Below are 20095 nucleotides of genomic sequence, written 5' to 3' on the forward strand. Positions count from 1 at the left end.
GCAACTTCTCCCAGCCTTCCTATAGGTGTAGTTTCCAATCCTGATTGCTTTAAGGCACGTGACTATCGCGGCGATTAGAGCATCCACATTCTGATTGGCTGGCAGGCCGGCAGGCGGCCACCCACACTCCTCCTTCCGATTGGCTGGCTGGCTGGCCTCCCACCAATCAGAAGGACCTTCCCGCGTAGCAACAAGGCAGAAGGAGCATTTTGGCGGGCTGCGGACTGAGGAGGTACGTTATGAGGCGGGTTGGATTTTTTTGACGGGTCAGATGAAGGAAGCTGAGGAAAATTTTTGCCTTTTGGTACAACTGGTTAAGCGGAACAATTGCCACCAGACTTTTCCTGAATTTTATTTTATTTTATTTATTTTTTTTGCCTGTGGAAAAGTGATTGTGAGGAGAAAGGAGGTTATGGGGTTGGAGTGGGTTGAGGGACGTGGTAGTGGAGGAATTTCGTCCTCCTTTTGGTAGGAAAAAATAAGGGGGGGACCTCCAAAGAGAAGCTGCTGAGGGAAGGAGGGAAGGTCCGCCTTTTGAGAAGAGCAGATGGTGAGAGACTCGGAGATTAAAAAAAAAAATCTCAGATAAAAGTCCAGAATGCATGTTGGCTGGGGAATTCTGAGAGTTGGAAAAAATGTCCGTCTGGGTTCAGTTCCAAGTGGGGAGAAAGACACTGGAAACATGGAGGCTGCTTGGAAAGATGGTCTAATGGTGAAGCAGGTATAGGAGGTTATCACCCACCCCTCTCCTAGGAAAATGAGATATTTTTAGGAAATATTAAAAAGGGCAGAATATTTCCCCTAAAAGGGAGGCAGAAACTCATCCCCTCCCCCTCCCCCCCTTTGTCAATGGGCCATTAAGGCCTGGGCCAGTCTATTCTACATAACAAAGATATACCTCCTTCAGGCAGAGCCATAATAGGAATTGCCCAAAGCCCTTTAAAGAGCCTGAGTGGCGCAGCAGACTAATGCTACTGTTAAAGGTAGTATTTAGCTTCCAGCTGCCTGCAATTACTGTGAGTTCAATTCTCACCAGGCTCAAGGTTGACTCAGCCTTCCATCCTTTCTAAGGTAGGTAAAATGAGGACCCAATTTGTGGGGGCAATAAGCTGACTTTGTATAAAATATACAAAAATACGAAGGCTATTGCTTAACGCCTTGTAAGCCGCCTTGAGTCTCCAGAGTAGGGCAGCATATAAATCAAAAAATAAAATATTACATCATCACTCAGCAAGAGTCAAACAAGCCTGGGACTCAAAAGACAACCTACAAAGTTACCCCTGCATGGCCCCATGGGAGTCTGACAACCAATCAGAACACAAGCTCAAATTCAAAGCCGAGCATAGGGTATAAATCTCTCTCTCAACCATTGTGCTTTTTGCCCAGGACCTTAAACTTTGTGGTCCTGTCCACCATTAAAAAAAAACCATTTTTCCAATCAACCACCATGTTTCCAGTGTCTTTCTCCCCACTTGGAACTGAACCCAGAAGGATATTTCTTCCAACACAGGACCACCAAGCACATGTGATTCTGAGTAGCTGACCACCTGGTTTGATGAGCACATGGTTGGCAATGAGTTGGGTTTTACATCATCACCCAGCAAGGCTCAACCAAGCCTGGGACTCGAGACAACCTACAAAGTTATCCCTGCATGGCCCCATGGGAGTGACAACCAATCGAAACACAAGCTCAAATTCAAAGCCCAACAGAGGGCGTAAAACCGAGGCACTCTCAGCATCTCTGCCCTTTTATTCTTTGCCCAAGATCTTCAAGGCATGTGATCCTGTTCATCAATAAACCTTCTTTCCCAGCAGTCTCCATGTTTCCAGTGTCTTTCTCCCACCTGGAACTGAACCCAGATGGACATTTCTTCCAACACTACTATGGCTCTGTATGTAGTCAGGGAATATCCTGACTACATACAGGTAGTCCTTGACTTACGACCACAATAGAGCCCAAAATTTCTGTTCTTAACAGACATTTATTGTTAAGTGAGTTTTGCCCCATTTTACGACTTTTCTTGCCACAGTGAACTGCTTGTTAAGTCAGCAACACTTGTTAAGGGAATATGACTTCCCCATTGACTTTGCTTGTCAGAAAGTCACAAAAGGTAATCACATGACCTGGGGACACAGCAACAGCCATAAATATGAATCGGTTGCCAAGCCTGTGACTTAATCACAGGATTATGGGGGATGCTGCAAAGATCACAACTAGGAATAATGGTCATAAGTCACTTTTTTCAGTGCTTTGAATGGTCACTAAATGAACTGTATGTCGAGGACTACCTCTATTGTCTGTGGAACAGATTTTCACATGATACGTTGAGAGTTTTTGCTGGAGGTCTTTAAACTTGCTGGATGCCCGCCTATCTGAAATGATGGCAAATCTTTTGGGCTGGGTGTGAAATACAGGTAGTCCTCGACTTAACAACAGTTCGTTTAGTGACCATTCAAAGTTACAATGGCACTGGAAAAGCTGACGACCATTGCAGCATCCCCACAGTCATATGATCAAAATTTGGACCCTTGGCAACTGGCTCATATTTATGATGGTTGCAGCATCCTGGGGTCATTTGACCATCTTTTGTGACCTTCCGACAAGTAAAGTCAATGGGAAAGCCAGATTCACTTAACAACTGTGTTACTGACTTAATTGCTGTGATTCCCTTAAGAACTGTGGCAAGAAAGGTCGTAAAATGGGGCAAAACTCAGTTAACTGTTTTGCTTAGCAACAGAAATTTTGGGCTCAATTGTAAGTTGAGGGCTATCTCTTCAGAAAATGCCTATGATTCTGCTAGTGTATCAACCACCCTCCACCCAACAAGAGAAAAATTCTTTACTGCATTCATTTATTAAAAAAATTGAGTCTGTGGTGAAGGTGATTTCCCGAGGTGGGGTTGGAGGGGAGCATAGCTCACAGCGTGGCATACCTGGAGTGGAGCAGAGTGGTCGGGCCGCAGTGCGGGCTTTGTGGCGTCTGCCCTGCACGTGCCGCTGGCTCTGCCTTGTTGCCTGCTGGGGGCTTATCTGTAAGAACGTCACACAAAACTACCTCCTTATTATAGATGTGGGCCACTGTGTTAGCTATTTTTTGTATTGGGTGCTTAATTTAAAAAAAAATTTTTTTTTATAGACTCCAAGTCTTGAACAGCCAAAAATGAGTACAGCAAAAAAAGCAAAAGCAGATAGTGGAAGATCATTCCAGGAGGCCTGGACAGAGTCATTTGGAGTGATTGAACGCGATGGGAAAGCATTATGTATTCTGTGTTATGAAAGTGTTGTGTGTCGGACATCAAGTGTCAGACGGCACTTTGAAACCAACCACAAAAGTATTTTCAAACTTAGTGAAACTGACAGAAAAGAGTTTCTTAAAAGCAGTTTTCAAATGTCACTCTGCATAGCAAAACATGGCAAGCCCCTCTCTGATGGGGATATTATCAAAACGGCCATGTTGTCTGGGAGTAATTCCCTTTTTCATGATTTCCCAAACAAGGATAAAATTATTCAACGCATCTCTGAGATGCCACTTGGCAGGAATACTGTTGAAGATCGAGTTCAGCGCATGGCAAGTGATGTTAGTCAGCAGCTCACCACTGACTTACAAAAGGCAGCCTGTTACTCCATGTGCTTGGATGAATGCACAGATATAAATAATCAAGCAAGGCTAGCAGTAATTTTGCGTTATGCTCTTGGTGACATCATGAGAGAAGAGCTGGTGAAATTGGTGTCTTTGCCTGAAAAAACACAAGGGATAGATATCTACAATGCTGTGATGGAGGCTTTTTTGTCACAGGACATAAGACCAGAAAAAGTGGTTTCAATTACTAGTGATGGGGCACCTTCTATAGTGGAGGCAACATCTGGTTTCATACAGTTATTTGTTAAAGAAACAAAACACCAAGTCATTCAGTTCCATTGTATTATACATCAAGAAGCTCTTTGTGCCAGGGAAAGCAGCAAAAAATTTGACAATGTCCTCGAAGATGTCACAATAATGGTGAATTACATGATGGCTCATGCTCTGAATTTTCCACAGTTTCAAGCACTTCTTGAAGAGGTTCAGGCACAGTATAATTGTTTACTTATGTACAATAATATCCGGTGGCTGAGCAGAGGACGAGTCCTGGAGAGATTTGTAGCCTGCTTGGAGGAAATTAGGCTGTTTATGAATGAAAAAGGGCAGGAATATCCACAGCTCACTGATATGGCCTGGCTTACCAACCTCATGTTTTTTACAGATTTTACACTACACTTCAATGTACTGAACAAACAACTACAAGGTGTAGGGAAAACAGCAGAAAGGATGTTTTGTGTTATCAAAGCATTTGAGGAAAAACTGCAGGTTTTGGAAAGAGAGCTTGAAAGTGGGCAGCTGAAATCTTTTCCAAATCTAAAAATGCATTTAGAAAATTCTACATTTGCAGACAATCCTACAAGCCATCAGGAAATCTACAAGGAATTTTCTAGCATTGTAGCAACTGCAAAGATGAACTTAAGTAACAGATTTTTACAGTTCCGTAACATGGAGACAACCCTGTGTTTTCTTACTTCTCCAGATAAAGTCGACTTTAAAGAACTTGATCTTTCCTGCTTACACTGGTTAGATTTAGAAAATCTGGAAATGGAGCTAGTGGAATTTCAAGAAAACTCCATGTGGAGAAATAAATTCTGTGACCTGCGTGAAACACTTGAGACAATAGAAGGGATGACAAAGAGCAGCAGAGTTAGTTCTGAAAGTGAAATCCTTAAAGCGTGGAATTCTCTGCCAAATCGTTTTAAGTCAATGAAAGCGCTTGGGATTGCTTTCCTTACTTTGTTTGGATCATCTTATGCTTGTGAGCAGGTATTTTCAGCTTTGAATGATATCAAATCTGATACCAGAAACAGACTAACAGATGACCTGAGTGCTGCATGCGTTTCTCTCCAACTTACAACCTATGAGCCAAGGTTTGACAAATTATCGGCATGCATACAACAGCAAACATCACATTAATTGGTCACCTTTCAATAAAAAGTTGTATCGTTGAAAGCTCTGTTACCGCGTTTTAAGACAAAAGATGTTAATGTATGAGTTGTTTTTTTCTAAACGAAAACCTCAGTATTCAGATTAAATTGCCGTGTTGGCACTTTGCAATAAAGAAGTGGGTTTTTGGTTTGCAGTTTGGGCACTCGGTCTCTAAAAGGTTCGCCATCACTGGACTAGAGAATGTTTGTGTCAATGTGTATGCATGTAGTTTGTATGTGTATGTGTAATGGTGCTGGTGTTGAGATTGTCTGGTTGAAGAGGAAATAGGTTCCATGTCAAACCTAGCAACTCAGTGACTAGGGTTTTTAATACCGTTCCCTCCCCCAGATATGGAGATCTACTTCTTGATGGAATACCATTTCCCCAAGTCAAGTTAGTTCACAATCTTGGGATTCTCACAGCCAGGAAAACCTTTGTATTAACCTACCTCATGTGCCAGATGTGTTGTTCCCAATTCAAGAGACTCTGTTTATGGCCATTCATGCCTTATTTTTTGAATGGGCTTAAATATATTTATAGGGAGCTGACCTTGAAAGTTAAGTTAGTTTATTGTCATTGCACCTTGTACAACGAAATTAAATACCATCTTCAGTGTACATTATACATAAAACAAAACACTCATCCTTCACATTCTATACAATTGAAAACCCCTGATAATTGCATTAATATTGCACTATACAGTAGAATTATCCTGTACCGTCTGCCAGGTGGTAATAATTCAAAAAAAGGATGCCCAGGATGAGATGAAGATGATGAGCATTTGGAAGTTTTGTAGCTGCTTCAGAAGGTGGCAGTGTGTGCCTTTGGAGACACCTGTCTGGTAAAGTGGACATGCTCCAGAACCCTTGTGCGAAACAGTGTCATTTAGAGAACTTAGATAGAAAATGTGTCTTTTCAGTCCTAGTATCTGCCCTGCTCAGTCAGTCAGGATGGCTTTTCCTTTTGTTGGCTTTTTGTAAGGCCTTTAAAACCTGACTTTTCCATTAGCCATAAAGACAGAATAGTAATTGAAGCTCAGTCTGTTATTTATTGCATTACTTGAGAAATTGATTATTTTTGTGTGCCAGCTTTGTTTGTTTTACTGTTTTATCTGTATTTTCTGTTTCTTGCTTTGCTCAAATGGGCAGCCATATGCATTTACGGAAAGGGACGCGGTGGCTCAGTGACTAAGACGCTGAGCTTGTCGATCGAAAGGTCGGCAGTTCAACGGTTCGAATCCCTAGTGCTGCGTAACAGGGTGAGCTGTTACTTGTCCCAGCTTGCACATAAAAAATGGAAGTAGAAAAATAGGAACCACCTTTGGTGGGAAGGTAACAGCGTTCCGTGCGCCTTTGGCGTTTAGTCATGGTGGCCACATGACCACGGAGATGACATGACCATGGACAGCGCTGGCTCTTCGGCTTTGAAATGGAGATGAGCACCGTCTTCTAGAGTTGGGAACGGCTAGCACATATGTGCGAGGGGAACCTTTACCTTTATGCACTTATGGAATAAACAAATAGCCCTAAATCCACTAATGATGCCAACGTGGGATTTCTTGTTGTGGTAGACCAATCATCTGATCAGCCACAGGGTGGACAAAATAAACTGGATATAATTATGTGAACATCTTTTTAAGGGTGTGTTAATGGTGACCTGTATGATACATGCTTTTCTAATCTCACTCTCTTGATACGCCAACCTTTTCTTTTTGCAAAATTTGAAAGCATTTGTTAATTCAAAGCATAATTTTATGTAATAAATTTACAGACACATTTACACATATGCTCTCAGAGCAAATGGAGAACAAAATCAATAGTTTAAACTAGGGCAAAAGGATAAGGGAGACGGGAGAACATGTTTTGCCTTGAATACAGCTTGGTAGCATTCACCCTAATCCTCTCTTTTGTGGTGATGGCTTGCTCGGATGCTGTGTGGTTGTCTGTGAGAAGGTTTGGTGGATTGACCCTGTGAATGAAAGGAAGCACAAGAATAAAACTTGTGGGTTTTTTTTCCAAAGCAAGTTCTTGTACAGTCTGAAACTCACATTTACAAACCAGATGCTTTAAAAGGCTGTAGGTAGACTTTTCATAATCTACTTTTGCATCTGGGATTTAGGGACATGCTACCTCCAGACTATGCTGGAGCAATTCAGATTTATTTGTTTGTTTGTTCAATTTATATGCCGCCCTTCTCCGAAGACTCAGGGTGGCTTACAATGCACTTATAGCACTAGCCTTCATTCTTTTGTATATACCTGTTTATTAGGGCTTTTGGCCCCCCATAAGCGGTGTTTCTACAAAGTCAGCTTATGACAGGTTGATGAGACACCTGTTCTACAAAGGTGTTATAAGGGAATTTAGAACAGGACAGTTGTGCTGATAGAAATAGACATATTATTTCTATTGGCACAACTGTCCTAAATTCCTTTAGTGCTGTTTAATTTTTTTAGTATAAAACTGTAGTCTTGCCCAGTAGAGGTAATAGATTCCTGCTGTTTTGACTGCCTGGTTCTGTAACTTTCCTCCCCATCTTGTTTAAGGGGCAAACTTTTCTTACTGGATTTATTTAACCGAAATACTTTGAACTACATCTCCCAGCATCCTATACCAGGACTGGCGATGACAGCAGCTTTTGGAACACGTAGTTCAGCAACATCTGGAGGATCAGACCACCTCTTTCTGAAACGCAAAATGCAAGCATTCGTGATCGTGGACGGCAGCAAACAAAAGCGAAAGAGACTTGCCTTTATGTGTTGAATCCAGTTGTTTTTTGAAGTATTTCTGTCTTTCGTCTAACTGATGAGCCATCTGGACGTTCTGCCATCCTGGGAGAGATTAAAGCAAGAGGCAGCTAACCTTGCATGACCACACGAATATAGCCAACCCATTCCTGCCTTCAGCCGTTTCCTCTCAAACTCACCTTCCTTGATGCTCTTCAGGAAATCTTCCTGGGGCGGTAAGCTCTTAGGATTGTGTTTCAGACTCTCAGGGATGCGAAAAAAAGCACGAGCGGCAGGTAAACGAAAGAGTAATATTTGCATAATGGAGAATAAATTGGATGTCAGCCAGTAGGTAAAGATAGCCTGCATGAGATAAAGAGAGCATGGGACATCAGGTGATCTGCTGGGTTCTAGGTTTGCTTCACTCCTTCAGGCACTGATGATGTTATCTAGCCTGGTATAGAAATGTCTGAAGGAAATCAAGCTCGCACCAAGAATCCCAACAATTCAACACTAAGTACCGTATTTTTCGGAGTGTAAGACGCACCCTTAAAAGAGGGTGAAAATTTAGGTGTGTCTTATAGACCAAGTACATTTTTGGCTTCCCAAGCCCTCTGCATTATGTTTTCATCTTCTCCGGCCCCTAGAAGCACTTTGCAGTGCTCCACACAGCCCATTTTTGCCAAAAATGGGCCTGTTTTTGGGCTCCGAAGTGCTTTGCACGTCACGTTTTCGTCCTCCCTGGCCCCGAGAAGCACTCTGCAGGCCAAAAACAGATACATTTTTGGTGAAAATAGGCTGTGCAGAGCATTGCTTCTGGGGGCCTGGGAGGGCGAAAATCCGGAGGCCAAAACCTATTTTTTTCTTGTTTTCCTCTGTAAATTTAGGTGCGTCTTATAGTCTGGTGCGTCTTACAGTCCAAAAAAATATTCTTTACTACTGAAATTAGATGACCTCTCCCTGCACCACTGAAACACAGAAATGACAGAGGGGATGCAGTCCTTCCTTATATGGACTAGACACTTAAATGGTAATAACCAGCTCTAAATCTCTGCCCCGATGAACTAAATTGATGTCCTTTCTTAGTGCCTGAAGGTTGTGGTGGAACAATGGGCTTTAGCTGAGTTGAGTGGCTTTAGATTTTAAGGCCTTCTGTATCTGAGGATTTACCATCTTTGTGTTGGGATGGGGGTGGTGCTGCCCCAAGCATACCTAGTGCCCAAGTTGCGGGGTGTGTGTGTGTGTGTGATCTGGAGTCATGATTCCTGCTTGAAGAGTAGGTGGCAGTTATGGCCAGCAGGGCCTCTGCCCAAATTTGTGCTATGTGCCATGTGCCAATTGTGTGCCAACTTTCTTGGGTCAGGAGATTAACTTTCAGTCATTCCTGCAGTAGTCACCTCCTGAATGGACTACTGTAATGCACCTTACATGGGGCTACCCTTGAAAAAGTATCCAGACATTTCAGTTGGTACAAAATGCAGTAGGCAGGGTGTTCTGACCCAGCTCCACAAACACGACAAACCCTCTGTATTTAAACCAATGATTCCTTTATTAGGAGCGCCAGCAGCCCTGGCAAAAAAAAATATCTCTCAACGCAGACTAATAAATCTGTCCGGCATGGAGATGAATAGTTGTCTGCCACACCTATTCATCTCCGCCCCCTGCCTTTTATCCCCAGAGCTAGGGTGGGGATTCTGTCCCAAGGATTGTCCCACAGATTTCCACTGCTCTTCTTTCTTCTGTTTTCTGTGCATCCGTGCGTCAGGCACTGGACCCAGCTGTTCCTCCTCTTCCTCATCAGCCACTTCCAAACCTGGAGGCTGTAGACTCCCCATCTGGGGGCTCTGCCTCTGGTCTCTCTCTCTCTGCCAGCTCCATTCCCTCTTCCCCCTCGGAGCTCTCAGGTTGCCTTGATGCTGCCACTGCCTCTTCTGATTCGGCTGCTGGAGGGGGCAGGGGGCAGTAATGCATACTCCAAGATCTGCACATGCTACACTTCTGCCATGTGAGGTGTGCCCCCAGGGGGCATGCAAGTACCAGAAAATGAACTTCCGGTTTCCGGTGCGCGAATGCTGCCGGCCAGATAGTCTTCCAGTTACTGGTGCGCATGATGATCAGCTGGCCAGCACACATGCTCATGCCAGAAAAATGGAAGACCAGCTCTTCCGGCACTGCCGCATGCACGAAGGCCAGCTGATCATCATGCGCACATGCATGCCAGAAACCCAGAAGAGGAACGGGCAACGCCGCACATGCCAGGCAACATGCTTCCACGTGCCACTTTGGGCACGCATGCCATAGGTTCACCATCACATTTATAAATATAAATGGCTGTGTGTGTGTATGTTCCAGCATAACCTGGTACACAGATGACTTATTCTCTGGGAAAAAATACTGTGGGGGTAAGATACCCCTAATGCCTCTTGGGGTGTCTGTGTGTGTTCCAGCATAACTGGAATGCCTGGGCTGCTGAAATGAAAAGGAATGAATTATATCTATAGTGTCAAATCATAGTACTTTTGACAGTGATAGTCTGCATTTTGGATTCAAGTTCTGTTAAGATATAGCCTATTGTGCCTTAAAATGGCTTCTACTGTACAGCACAGTGCAGTTGCCATGGTAACAGCTTCACAATACTCCACAAGGGGGCTCCCTTTGGTAAGGGGGATTGGTTCTTAAAGAAAAATAACACCACCCTAGGCCCTCAGCCTCAAGCCAAGAGGGCAAGTTGTCGGGGGAGGCGCCTGTTAATGCAAATAATGACCTCAAAGGCAGGATTGGGATAAATAAATACCCGGGCAACGCCGGATTATCAGCTACCATGTTTTCCCGAAAATAAGACCCTGTCTTACATTTTTTTTGAACCCTGAAATAAGTGCTTGGCCTTATTGCCATGCGCTCAAAAGCCTGATTGGGCTTATTATCAGGGGATGTCTTATTTTGGGGGAAACAGGGTAGTTAATAAATAAAAATCTACCGGCTTTCCCGCAGAACGCAGCTGAAATGCCCTCTTACCGTTGGAAAGGAAATTATGAAAGGAAGGAAGACCACTGGCATCACTCGGAAAACCTTTTTCATTAGGTCCAGGTGTGGGTTTGGAGGTCCTGTTTGCAATCCAATCTGACGAAGAAACAAAATAGATCGGTGTTATCGAGTGGCCATTGCTCAATTTTCAATTCTTCGTGTTTCATGTATATGTCCCCAGTCCTCATTCTCCATCACCAGGATGATTTTGACATTTAAATTAGCCTGCCGGGAAACAAGCGGGCCAAAGATCCAGTTAGAGCCAGGCTTCAGATAAAAGGAGAGTCACTCAATCCCTAGCCAAGATCTGGCTAAATTTTTATATGGTCCACCCCAACAGTACTTTCTGTCAGTGTATAAGAAATTATGAACTGGAATAGCCATAACAACAAGTCAGCCAATGGGAACTGTTTAGTGACTGAGACACAGGATTTGTTGTGAGCCATGTGAGACAGCTCGGAGCCCAGGTGTGGTTTAGCTTAACTGTTCTGTGTATATAAGAGTTCATTTGTCCTTGCATGATTGTTCTATCTTCTGGCTTCTTGTTCTTGTCCTTGCTACTACTCTCTACCCCGTTGCAAGAGCTGCATGGGTATTCTATATATGCATCATGTTTTATATTATTGTATATAAAGAAGTTTCTTCTATAAATGAATCCTGCTGAATTATTTGCTTGTGTGCTGGCTGGATAGCTACAAACTCTAACACTTTCTCATGCCCACCAAAATCGTGACAGGTAGAGGAAGAGATGTGGATGAACTCTTAAGTAATAGCTAAGCAGCAGCAAAATCTCTGGATAACCAGACTTTGCTTTCAAATTGCCCAAATCTAGAATTCCGTTGCCTGGTGATTGGTGCAAAGTCACCCAGTCATTTTTCCTGCATAAGGTTGGACTAGAACTCCCCATCGCCTGGAGATTGGCCCAAAGTCACCCAGCCAGCTTTCATGCTTACGGTGGAACTAGAATTCCCAGCATCCCGATTTCTGACCTAGCACCATAACCAAGTCTTACCTCCGTAACAATCCACATGGTGACAGATGCCATCACGGGTAGTATGTAGTAAGGATCCGGGGCAGTGAGATCCGTGAACCACCATAGTCCCCCCGTCTGCATGCTGGGTACAGGACACTCCGCCATTTTGCGCAGGGCGAAGAAGAAGGAGATGAAAATGGGAGCCTGAGACCGAGAAGGAAAGAAGAGGTCAAGCCGGGAAGCCGTGCACATGAAAACCAATTCCAAGCATGTCATAAAAGCTGACCTGGACAAAAGGCGTGATTAATCCCCGTAGGGGGTTAATATTATGGGTTTTCTGGAAGTTCTCCAGATCCATGATGGCCTGCGAAACTGAGAGGAAAAGAGACAGGGTTAGGGTTAGAGTGCGCAGAGTGTGACTATGTGAGATAACCCAGGAGCAAATACAGTAAACAGGTTTGCATTTAAATAGTGGTTTTATCTACAAAGTATACATACACGTACTTTAGTCAGATTTCAAACAAACAGCAATTACAGCACAAGAGAGATAAGCCCCAACAGGGCCTCTTCTTATTACAGGCTCTTAAAGTGATATCAGCCCAAAAACCTTGCTGACTCATTCCTAGCATGGTATCATCGTAGCAGCTGGTCAGCTCTTAAATCATTATCCTGACACAGGAAATGTGATGCTAAGATACAACTGGACCTGTCTGACCAGCATTGCTTACGAACGCTTCGTGTCCTCCAGATCGTGGACTACAATTCCTATCTCCCTCAACCATGGCGGTGCATTTTAGAGGCTGGTAGTATTTATGGAGGATTACCTTTCCATCCACTTCGTCATCCTTCAGCCTGACGTTACCTTAACAGCTGCTGTTGCAGTCTTTGTTTAATCCCAAAGCTTTTATTAGTCCCACTCAGGTTTGATCCCATTTTAAACTTACACTGTAGTCTGTTGCCTGTCTTCTTCGCTTCGCTGATTCTAGCAGTTAACGCATTAATTTGGGGCACTTGGTTGTTTAATTTGATCGCGTCTCGCTGGCTCTTTACAATGAGCGGGAAAACCAGACAGCGTATAAATACCGTCCCTGGAAATTGGGCAGAGAGAGAAGAGGTGCATTATTCTGCAGGACAACTACAAGCTTGCTGGTAGCCACACAGAAGTTCAGTCCCTCAAAGAGTTTATCTCAGAGATGCAGAAAGTCTTAATTCCATAGCTCATCGGCAACCTTAAATACTCAAAGAGCCACAAAGGACCTAACCGGAAGCCCCCCATTCAATTCTGGAGCCGAGAGGAAGTCCAATTCCCCCACCATAGTGTCTCCTCCTAGCACGGCATCCTTTTTCCTGCCCTACCTGCCCTAACCAAAAGCCCTATCAATTGTGGAGCCGACCAGCGACAGGGAGCCAAACCAGAGGGATGAAAGATCCACATGCGGCTCCAGAACTGCAGGTTGCTGACCCCTCCCATAGCTGGACAGAGGAGGCTGCGATAACCCACAAGAACACAGGTCATTCCCCCCCCCCAAAAATATTTTTTAAAGTTTTTTTTTTTAAAATTTAAGATTCTACTCTGCTGACTTTGGACACCTGAGAACGAAATATCGTATAATTCGGACTATAAGATGCACCGGAGTATAAGACGCACCAAGATTTCAAAGAGGAAAACAAGGAAAAAAAATGTTTTTGGTCTCCGCACGTCCGGTGTTTGCCCTCCCCAGGCCCCAGGAGCACTCTGCAGGCCGCCCAAACCCTCTGTGCATCCCATTTTTGCGAAAAATGGGCCTGTTTTTAGGACCCGCAAGGTGGGGTTTTGGGAGACCAAAAATGGCCGTATTCGGCCTATAAGATGTACCGACATTTCCACCCTCTTTTAGGGGGGTAAAAAGTGCATCTTATACTCCGAAAATTATGGTAAATGTTTACAGTACCCTGACAGCAATTCTGTCTACCAATTTTGGCTTGGGTTCCTCAACACGTCGCCTTACACAAGGAGTGATCCGAGACACGAACTGCAATTTTTAAACCATGGTTTTTATCTTAAGTCTGCCCAGAATATTTTCTTCTGGTTCCTGCAGGATGAAAAGCACTTTTTCCTCCCCTCCCTATCTGGCCTTTAAAACTGGATTTGCCAATGACTGAACTGCTCTTCGCTTCCCAATCGCGATGCATAATTCCTTGTCCACCGATAGTGTTCACGCGTAGTCCTCGACTTACGACAGTTCCTCTAGTGACTGTTTGAAGTTACAACAGCACTGAGAAAGATCGACTTGTTTTTTTCCACGTTTATGATGTTGCAAGGCCACGTGATCAAAATTCAGACTGACTCGCATATATGACGGTCGCAGCGTCCCGGGTTCACGTGATTCCCTTTGGCGACCTTCTGACGAGCGAAGTCAATGGGAAAGTCAGATTTCACTTAGCAACCGTATTATTAAATTACCGTATTTTTCGGACTATAAGATGCACTTCTTTGTCTCCCAAAAGTGGGTTAAAATGTCTGTGTGTCTTATAGACTGAATATTGCCGAAAAACCACCTGCTGGCTGTTTGTTGGCCTTCGCAAGCCCTGTTTTGGGGTCTTTTTTTGGCCTTTTTCAGGCTTTTTTTTTTTTACCTGTTTTCGAGGCTTTTTTTGGCCTGTTTTCAAGGCTTTTTTTGCCCTGTTTTCAGGACTTTTTTTGAGGCTTTTTAAAGTCCATTTTCAAGTTTTTTTTCAGCCCATTTTCAAGGCTTTTTGTGGCCCTTTTTAAAAGGAAAAATGGGCTGAAACAGCCTTGAAAATGCCCCCCCCCAAAGAAGGCTGGAAAAGGGTAAAAAAGGGTAAAAAAAAAAAAGGCCCTAAAAAAAGCCTGAAAATAGGGCATGCGGAGGCCGAAAATATTTTTTTTCTTCTTCTAAATTTAGATGTGTCTTATAGTCTGGTGTGACTTATAATCCGAAAAATATGGTAACAACTGCGGTGACTCCCTTAACCACCGTGGTAGGAAAGGTCGTAAAAATGGGGCAAAATTCACTCAACTGTTTCGCTTAGCGACAAATTTTGGGCTCCATTGCGGTGGTCAATTGAGGATACCAGGGGTGTCAAACTTGATTTCATTGAGGGTGGGGTGGGTGTGGCCAGAATGGGTGTGGCCTGCTTGATGTCACTCATGTCAGGGGCGCCTGTGGCAGCCCAAGTGTCCTGCCAGCGAAAACAGGCTCCCGAGCTCCATTTTCCGGCTGCGAAAGCCTTGTTCTGTCCCAGCCTTAGCAGAAACTCTTGTCCCGAAAAAATCCCTCTTTATCTCCTGTGAATTAATGGCATCCACACACCGAAAAGTCCAGGCAATAATCCTTCAAAGCGTTAACAGCAGTAACAGACCTTATCAGTTCTTTCAGATAATTGCCAGACCATGAGTTCCCAGCCGCAAGGGTGCAAATTAAGTTCTGGCAAGGAGTCTTTGTAGCACAAAACACAATGAGCAAAATCTTCAGCAATACGAATGGTTGTCTCCTACAACCACCACTCCCCTTTCCTTCTATTTATTCCCCAGCCAGGGAGGGGCCATTCAGCATCCACGTGTGCTTTGCTTCCCGAGTCGACTCCTTGTCCTCTGTTGCTCTCCTCTCCTAACTGCTCTGCACATACCACGTGTGTCTGGAACAGGCCTCAGCTGTTCTTCCTCCTCACTCATCTCTGCCTCCAAAGGCAACTGTTTCTCCGGTGGCTGGGAAATGTCGGACGGCCCTGGCTTTATCTCTGTGTCCGACGCAGAGCATCCATCAGAGCCTTCCCCAGACTCCAGCACTGGCCCAAGTTCCTCCCCAACCTCCTCATTGTCCGAGTCTGGCGGGCCACAACAAGCCTCCTGCAATTGTCTGCCAGTGAAAACAGAGCTCAGGAGGGCCGTGTGCCAGATCCAAATACCTCGTGGGTCACATCTGGCCATGGGCCTTGAGTTTGACACCCCTGCTTGTGTAACAATGCCTTTTCTGTTCCCATCTGCTTCACCATCCCATCAATCTTCTTTACCTGCCACAATGGCGCCCCACCAAGGCAGCCCCAAGTCCAAGTGGAACGATTCCAAAAACTTCAGGATAAAGCCCACTGGCGTGTAGCTTTCCAGACCCAGTTCAGCCAAAGTCGGCTCCTGCAAAACTTGACTGAGCTCCTCTAAAGGGAGGAGTTCCTCCAGAGGTGGGGTGGATACACCTTGAGCAACCTGAAAGGCACAAATGACAGTTAAACGAGTCCCGCGTACAAAACGTTACTCTTCCCCAAATCCCAAAGTCTGGATGAAGTTTCCTTCTCAGGAGATAAAGAGGAATCGATGTATTTCAAGAGATGGGGAAGTTTTTATGATTGGTTAGAAAAGAAATATGAATAAAGATAGAGAGAGGAAGAGGATAGGTGTTGTGGCCTGTCAGTGGCCTGTGCAGTTAGTAGCTGATTCCGACAACGAGGAGGCTGGTGTGGTGCTGTGCCAGCAGCCTGTGCAGCTGGTGCTCAAGTCGGACAGTGAGGAGGCTGGAGAAGATGTGCCAGAGGCAGGGATTCAGCCAGGGCTTATAAGTGAAGAGGAAGAAGAGGAGGAGACTCTTCTCGATGCACGGGCGCACAGAGTTGCCAAAAGGCTGGAATGGCTCCTCAGGAGGAGGTCTCCTCGAGAGTAAGGCTTGGGGCTAATTGGCCACTCCCTTAGCCTATTTAAGGAGGAACACCAATTGCAGCAAGCTGTAGGGAACAACTTTAGTTCACTCTCCTTCACGTCTGGATTCTCTGCAAAATTGCTTCTGAGCTTTCTGCCAACTCTAGTAATACTGTGATTACCTTATCTTAGAACTCTTGTAGGCTGTTAAGACAGTTTATTAATATATGTCAGTGCTGGGACGCTGACACAGCCTTTGGTTGAAAAAGACTGAGTTATTTGAGTAAAATAAGTTTTGTATAGATTTTGTGTGTGCTACGTTCTTTGGGGTCCGTAGCTGGGGCAGAACAATAGGGAAAAGATAAATAAGAGAAAAGACAATAAAAAGAATAGAAACTCAGCTGACGCCTAGGCAAATGGAAAAGGGGGAAGAGAAAAAGAGTTACTATAAAAGCATACATGAATGATAAAACAGATGTAATTATTAAACAAAAAAGAATTTGAAATGAAGATATATGTAAATAGAAAATCAGGGCTGCTCGAATACCATTCTAGATTAAATTGAAAATGGATACAACAAAGGAGTGGGAAAGGAGAGAGGAAAGGAGGGGAGAAGAGAGGAAAGGAGAGAGAGAGAGATAGAAGAGAGGAAGAAGGTGAGAAAGAAAAGGGAGGGGAAAGAAGAGTAGGAGAGAGGGATAGAAAGGGAGGAAGAAGAGAGGAGCAGGGGAAGGGGAGGGGAAGTAGAATGGGAGGAGAGGAGGAATGAAGAAAGTAGAAAGGGACAGAAGAAGGAAGAGGAGGGAAGAAGAGGAAAGGTTGTGGTAAAACAAAGAGGAAATGGTAAAAGAGCAGCCCCGAACAAATAAAAATGAAAGTTAAAGGAGAAGATGAATGATTAATGATCAATGATGGATAAGAGACTATACTTAAATATGTTTATGAGAAATGAGTTTCCTTTTCAACCGTACCTGGATGCCTGCCACAGCTGCCGTGCTCTGACACCGGACTGCGAGTCTCCAAGGAGGGAGAGGAAAACTGTGTCCCTTCAGCTGAGGGACAAAAGTTTTCGCCTGCGACCACCTCAGGGGAACCGTCGTTCTATGAACCTGCAAAGGAAGTGGCAAATTAATAAACCGGGAATCGCAATGCCAACAAAGCCATTCGGTTCATTCGGAAAACAGCCAAAGCGCAAGGATAAAGTTGCAAAACAGCCTCACGCTCGGGATGTGGGGCTGTTTTCCAGGCTGTTCATGGATTTGCAATGTTCCTTCTCTCTGCAAACCCCACTCCCTTCTGGCACTGATGATGTTACCTACTCTGGTCATGAAATATCCTCCTCCTCTCTGTCTCTTTTCAATTTTAAAAAAGTTTTTTTTAATTAACAATACAAAATTAAAAAAACATTGGACATAGATATGACATCACTGGTTCCAAACATCTTCCGTCACTTTACAATAATATTAGTACTCGTATAAACATGTAGTTCTTAAGCTTTGTTCACTATTTAAACATAATATATGATATTAATAATTTTTCCCTTATTTCTGTATATTTATTTATCTCTTAAACATACATTTATCTATAACATCTATATTTTTGTTCTAACACTATACATTTCTCTTGGCTACCCTCTTGTTATCTATCCAATCATAAAATTGTTCCCAGATTTTGTAGTACTTCGTTTCGCTTTTATCCTTGAGTTCCAAAGCGAGTCTGTCCATTTCTGCGCAGTTCAAGATTTTCAGTAATATTTCCTCTTCAGTTGGAATCTCTTTCTCTTTCCATTTTTGAGCGAAGGCTATTCGTGCCGCTGTGAGTATATGCAGTAATAAATACTTTGTATCTTTCTTATATTTTCTTTCTATAATTCCCAATAAGAAAAATTTCCGGTTTGACCTCTATATCCGTTAGCCAAAATTCTTCTTTGGAATTTACTAAAGACACACCCTCCTCCTCCTCGACACATCCCTCCCTCTTTTCCAGCACTAATGATGTTACCTGGAGGGAATCATTAGAACAAACCTTGGAGGTTTAGAATGAATGAATGAGCTGGAAGGGATCTTGGAGGTCTTCTAGTCCAGTCCCCTGCTCAAAGCAGTAGATCCTATACCATTTGGAAAACGTCTGGAGGGAAACAATCCAGGTCAGGGAGCTCCCAAGGAGCCCCACAATCCTCCTCCTCTACTTCTCTGCAAATGCATATTCCCTTCTAGCACTGATGGTGTTACCTAGTGTGTCCATGAAACGTCTGCAAGGAAAACAACCCAGCTCAGAGAGCCCCTAAAGATCCCACAATCCTCTTCCTCCTCTTCTCTGCAAATGCCATTCCCTTCTATAGCACAGACGGTGTTATCTAGTCTGGTCATGAAACGTCCTCCTTCTCTTCGTCACATCCCTCCTTTCTAGCACTGATGATGTTACCTAGTCAGAATCATTAGAATAGAGCGGGAGGGAGACCTTGAAGGTTTAGAATGAATGAATGAGTTGGAGGGGACCTTGGAGGTCTTCTAGTCCAGCCCCCTGCTCAAAGCAGGAGATCCGATTGGAAAACATCTGCAAGGAAACAACCCAGCTCAGGGAGCCCACAAGGACCCCACAATCCTCCTCCTCCTCTGCAAATGCCATTCCCTTCGAGCACTGATGATGTTACTTAGTCTGGTCACGAAACGTCTGCATGAAACTAGCCAAACTCAGAAAGCCCCAAAGATCCCATAATCCTCCTCCTCCTCTTCTCTGCAAATCCCACTCCCTTCCAGCACTGATGATGTAACCTAGTCTGGTCATGAAACGTCTGCAAGGAAAACAACCCAGCTCAGGGAGCCCCCCCAAGGACCCCACAATCCTCCTCTTCTTCTCTGCAAACGCATATTCCCTTCTAGCACTGATGATGTTACCTAGTGTGGTCATGAAATGTCCTCCTTTCTCTTCCTCACATCCCTCCCTCCTTTCAAGCACTGATGATGCTACCTAGTGTGGTCATGAAACGTCTGCAAGGAAAACAGCCCAGCTCAGGGAGCCCCCCCTCCAAGGACCTCCTCGTTGCAAAACAGGATGAACTTCAAGCAGGCCATTTCCCTGCTTTCAACCTTCAGGGTTCAACCTTGCAGGTAATACAAGAGCAACAAACAGGAGGGAAACAGGCTGAGATGATCCCCTCAGCCCTAGTTTGGGCCTAAGTTCAGGCCCTGAGGGGAGGCGGAGGAGGAGGAGGCCAGCGGAGCCTCTCTCGTCCTTGGGACTCCCCGTCCGACACCCGAGGAGACCGACAGTCAACTCAGTCCTGGGTCAAACCGGGCGCTTCGCCTGCAAGGACGAGCAGCGCAGGCCTGAGGCGGGCCCGGTGGACTACATCTCCCATCAACGCGAGGGGCGCGTGACGTCACAGGGCCCGGGCCTACCCACCTGTGCGTGAATCCCCCCCGCCGAGATCCACGCTCGCCGCAGCGCCCCGAAAGCCGCCATGGTCTCCTTTTGGCTTGGGCTCCGCGGAGGAACCGGCCGCCTCGTGACGTCACAAGGAGCGTCGCGTCCCTTTCCGGCCCGCGACGCTCCTTCCGAAGCCGCCGCGGCCATCTTGGCTACGGGTACGTGGTTTTGCCCGCCTCTCCTCTGCCCTACAGGAGAGGCGATCTCTAGGACTCTTTTTCTCGCGAGTTCCTTCTTAAGGAATCAAAGTCGAGGAGCCGAAACTAAAAATAAAAATGAAACGCCGTCTGGGAAAAGGGTAAAGGTTCA

General features: G+C 44.8%; 2 protein-coding genes across 2 annotated transcripts; one reads left to right on the plus strand and one right to left on the minus strand.

The window, feature by feature from the left end:
* Positions 1 to 120: 120 nt before the first annotated feature.
* LOC117658205 (general transcription factor II-I repeat domain-containing protein 2A-like) lies at positions 121 to 5141 on the plus strand. The gene is made up of 2 exons (XM_034406321.3): positions 121 to 232; positions 3137 to 5141. Exon 2 carries the CDS (start codon positions 3161 to 3163, stop codon positions 4994 to 4996), a length of 1836 nt encoding a protein of 611 aa, XP_034262212.2. The 5' UTR covers positions 121 to 232; positions 3137 to 3160; the 3' UTR covers positions 4997 to 5141.
* Positions 5142 to 6737: 1596 nt separating this feature from the next.
* Positions 6738 to 19892, minus strand: LOC117658199 (mitochondrial inner membrane protein OXA1L). Its single transcript, XM_034406314.3, has 10 exons — positions 19763 to 19892; positions 17329 to 17466; positions 15742 to 15931; positions 12672 to 12815; positions 12014 to 12099; positions 11767 to 11931; positions 10746 to 10850; positions 7931 to 8093; positions 7755 to 7835; positions 6738 to 6976 (listed from the first exon to the last, which is right to left on the minus strand). The coding sequence occupies exons 1-10, from the start codon at positions 19820 to 19822 to the stop codon at positions 6897 to 6899; spliced, it is 1212 nt and encodes a 403-aa protein (XP_034262205.3). The 5' UTR covers positions 19823 to 19892; the 3' UTR covers positions 6738 to 6896.
* Between the last annotated feature and the right edge of the window lie 203 nt (positions 19893 to 20095).

The sequence above is a fragment of the Pantherophis guttatus genome, chromosome 4, assembly GCF_059756535.1.
Source record: "Pantherophis guttatus breed Tessera chromosome 4, ASM5975653v1, whole genome shotgun sequence".
NCBI classification, from domain to species: domain Eukaryota; kingdom Metazoa; phylum Chordata; class Lepidosauria; order Squamata; family Colubridae; genus Pantherophis; species Pantherophis guttatus.

Coding starts and splice junctions, on each gene's coding strand:
- LOC117658199 (XM_034406314.3), bottom strand. CDS start 19,822: ATGGCGGCTTTCGGGGCGCTGCGGCGAGCGTGGATCTCGGCGGGGGGG. Junction 12,100..12,671: donor GACAGGCAACAGACTACAGT/GTAAGTTTAAAA, acceptor TTTTCCTCTCAG/TTTCGCAGGCCATCATGGAT. Junction 6,977..7,754: donor ACTGGATTCAACACATAAAG/GCAAGTCTCTTT, acceptor TTTCATTCACAG/GGTCAATCCACCAAACCTTC.
- LOC117658205 (XM_034406321.3), top strand. CDS start 3,161: ATGAGTACAGCAAAAAAAGCAAAAGCAGATAGTGGAAGATCATTCCAG.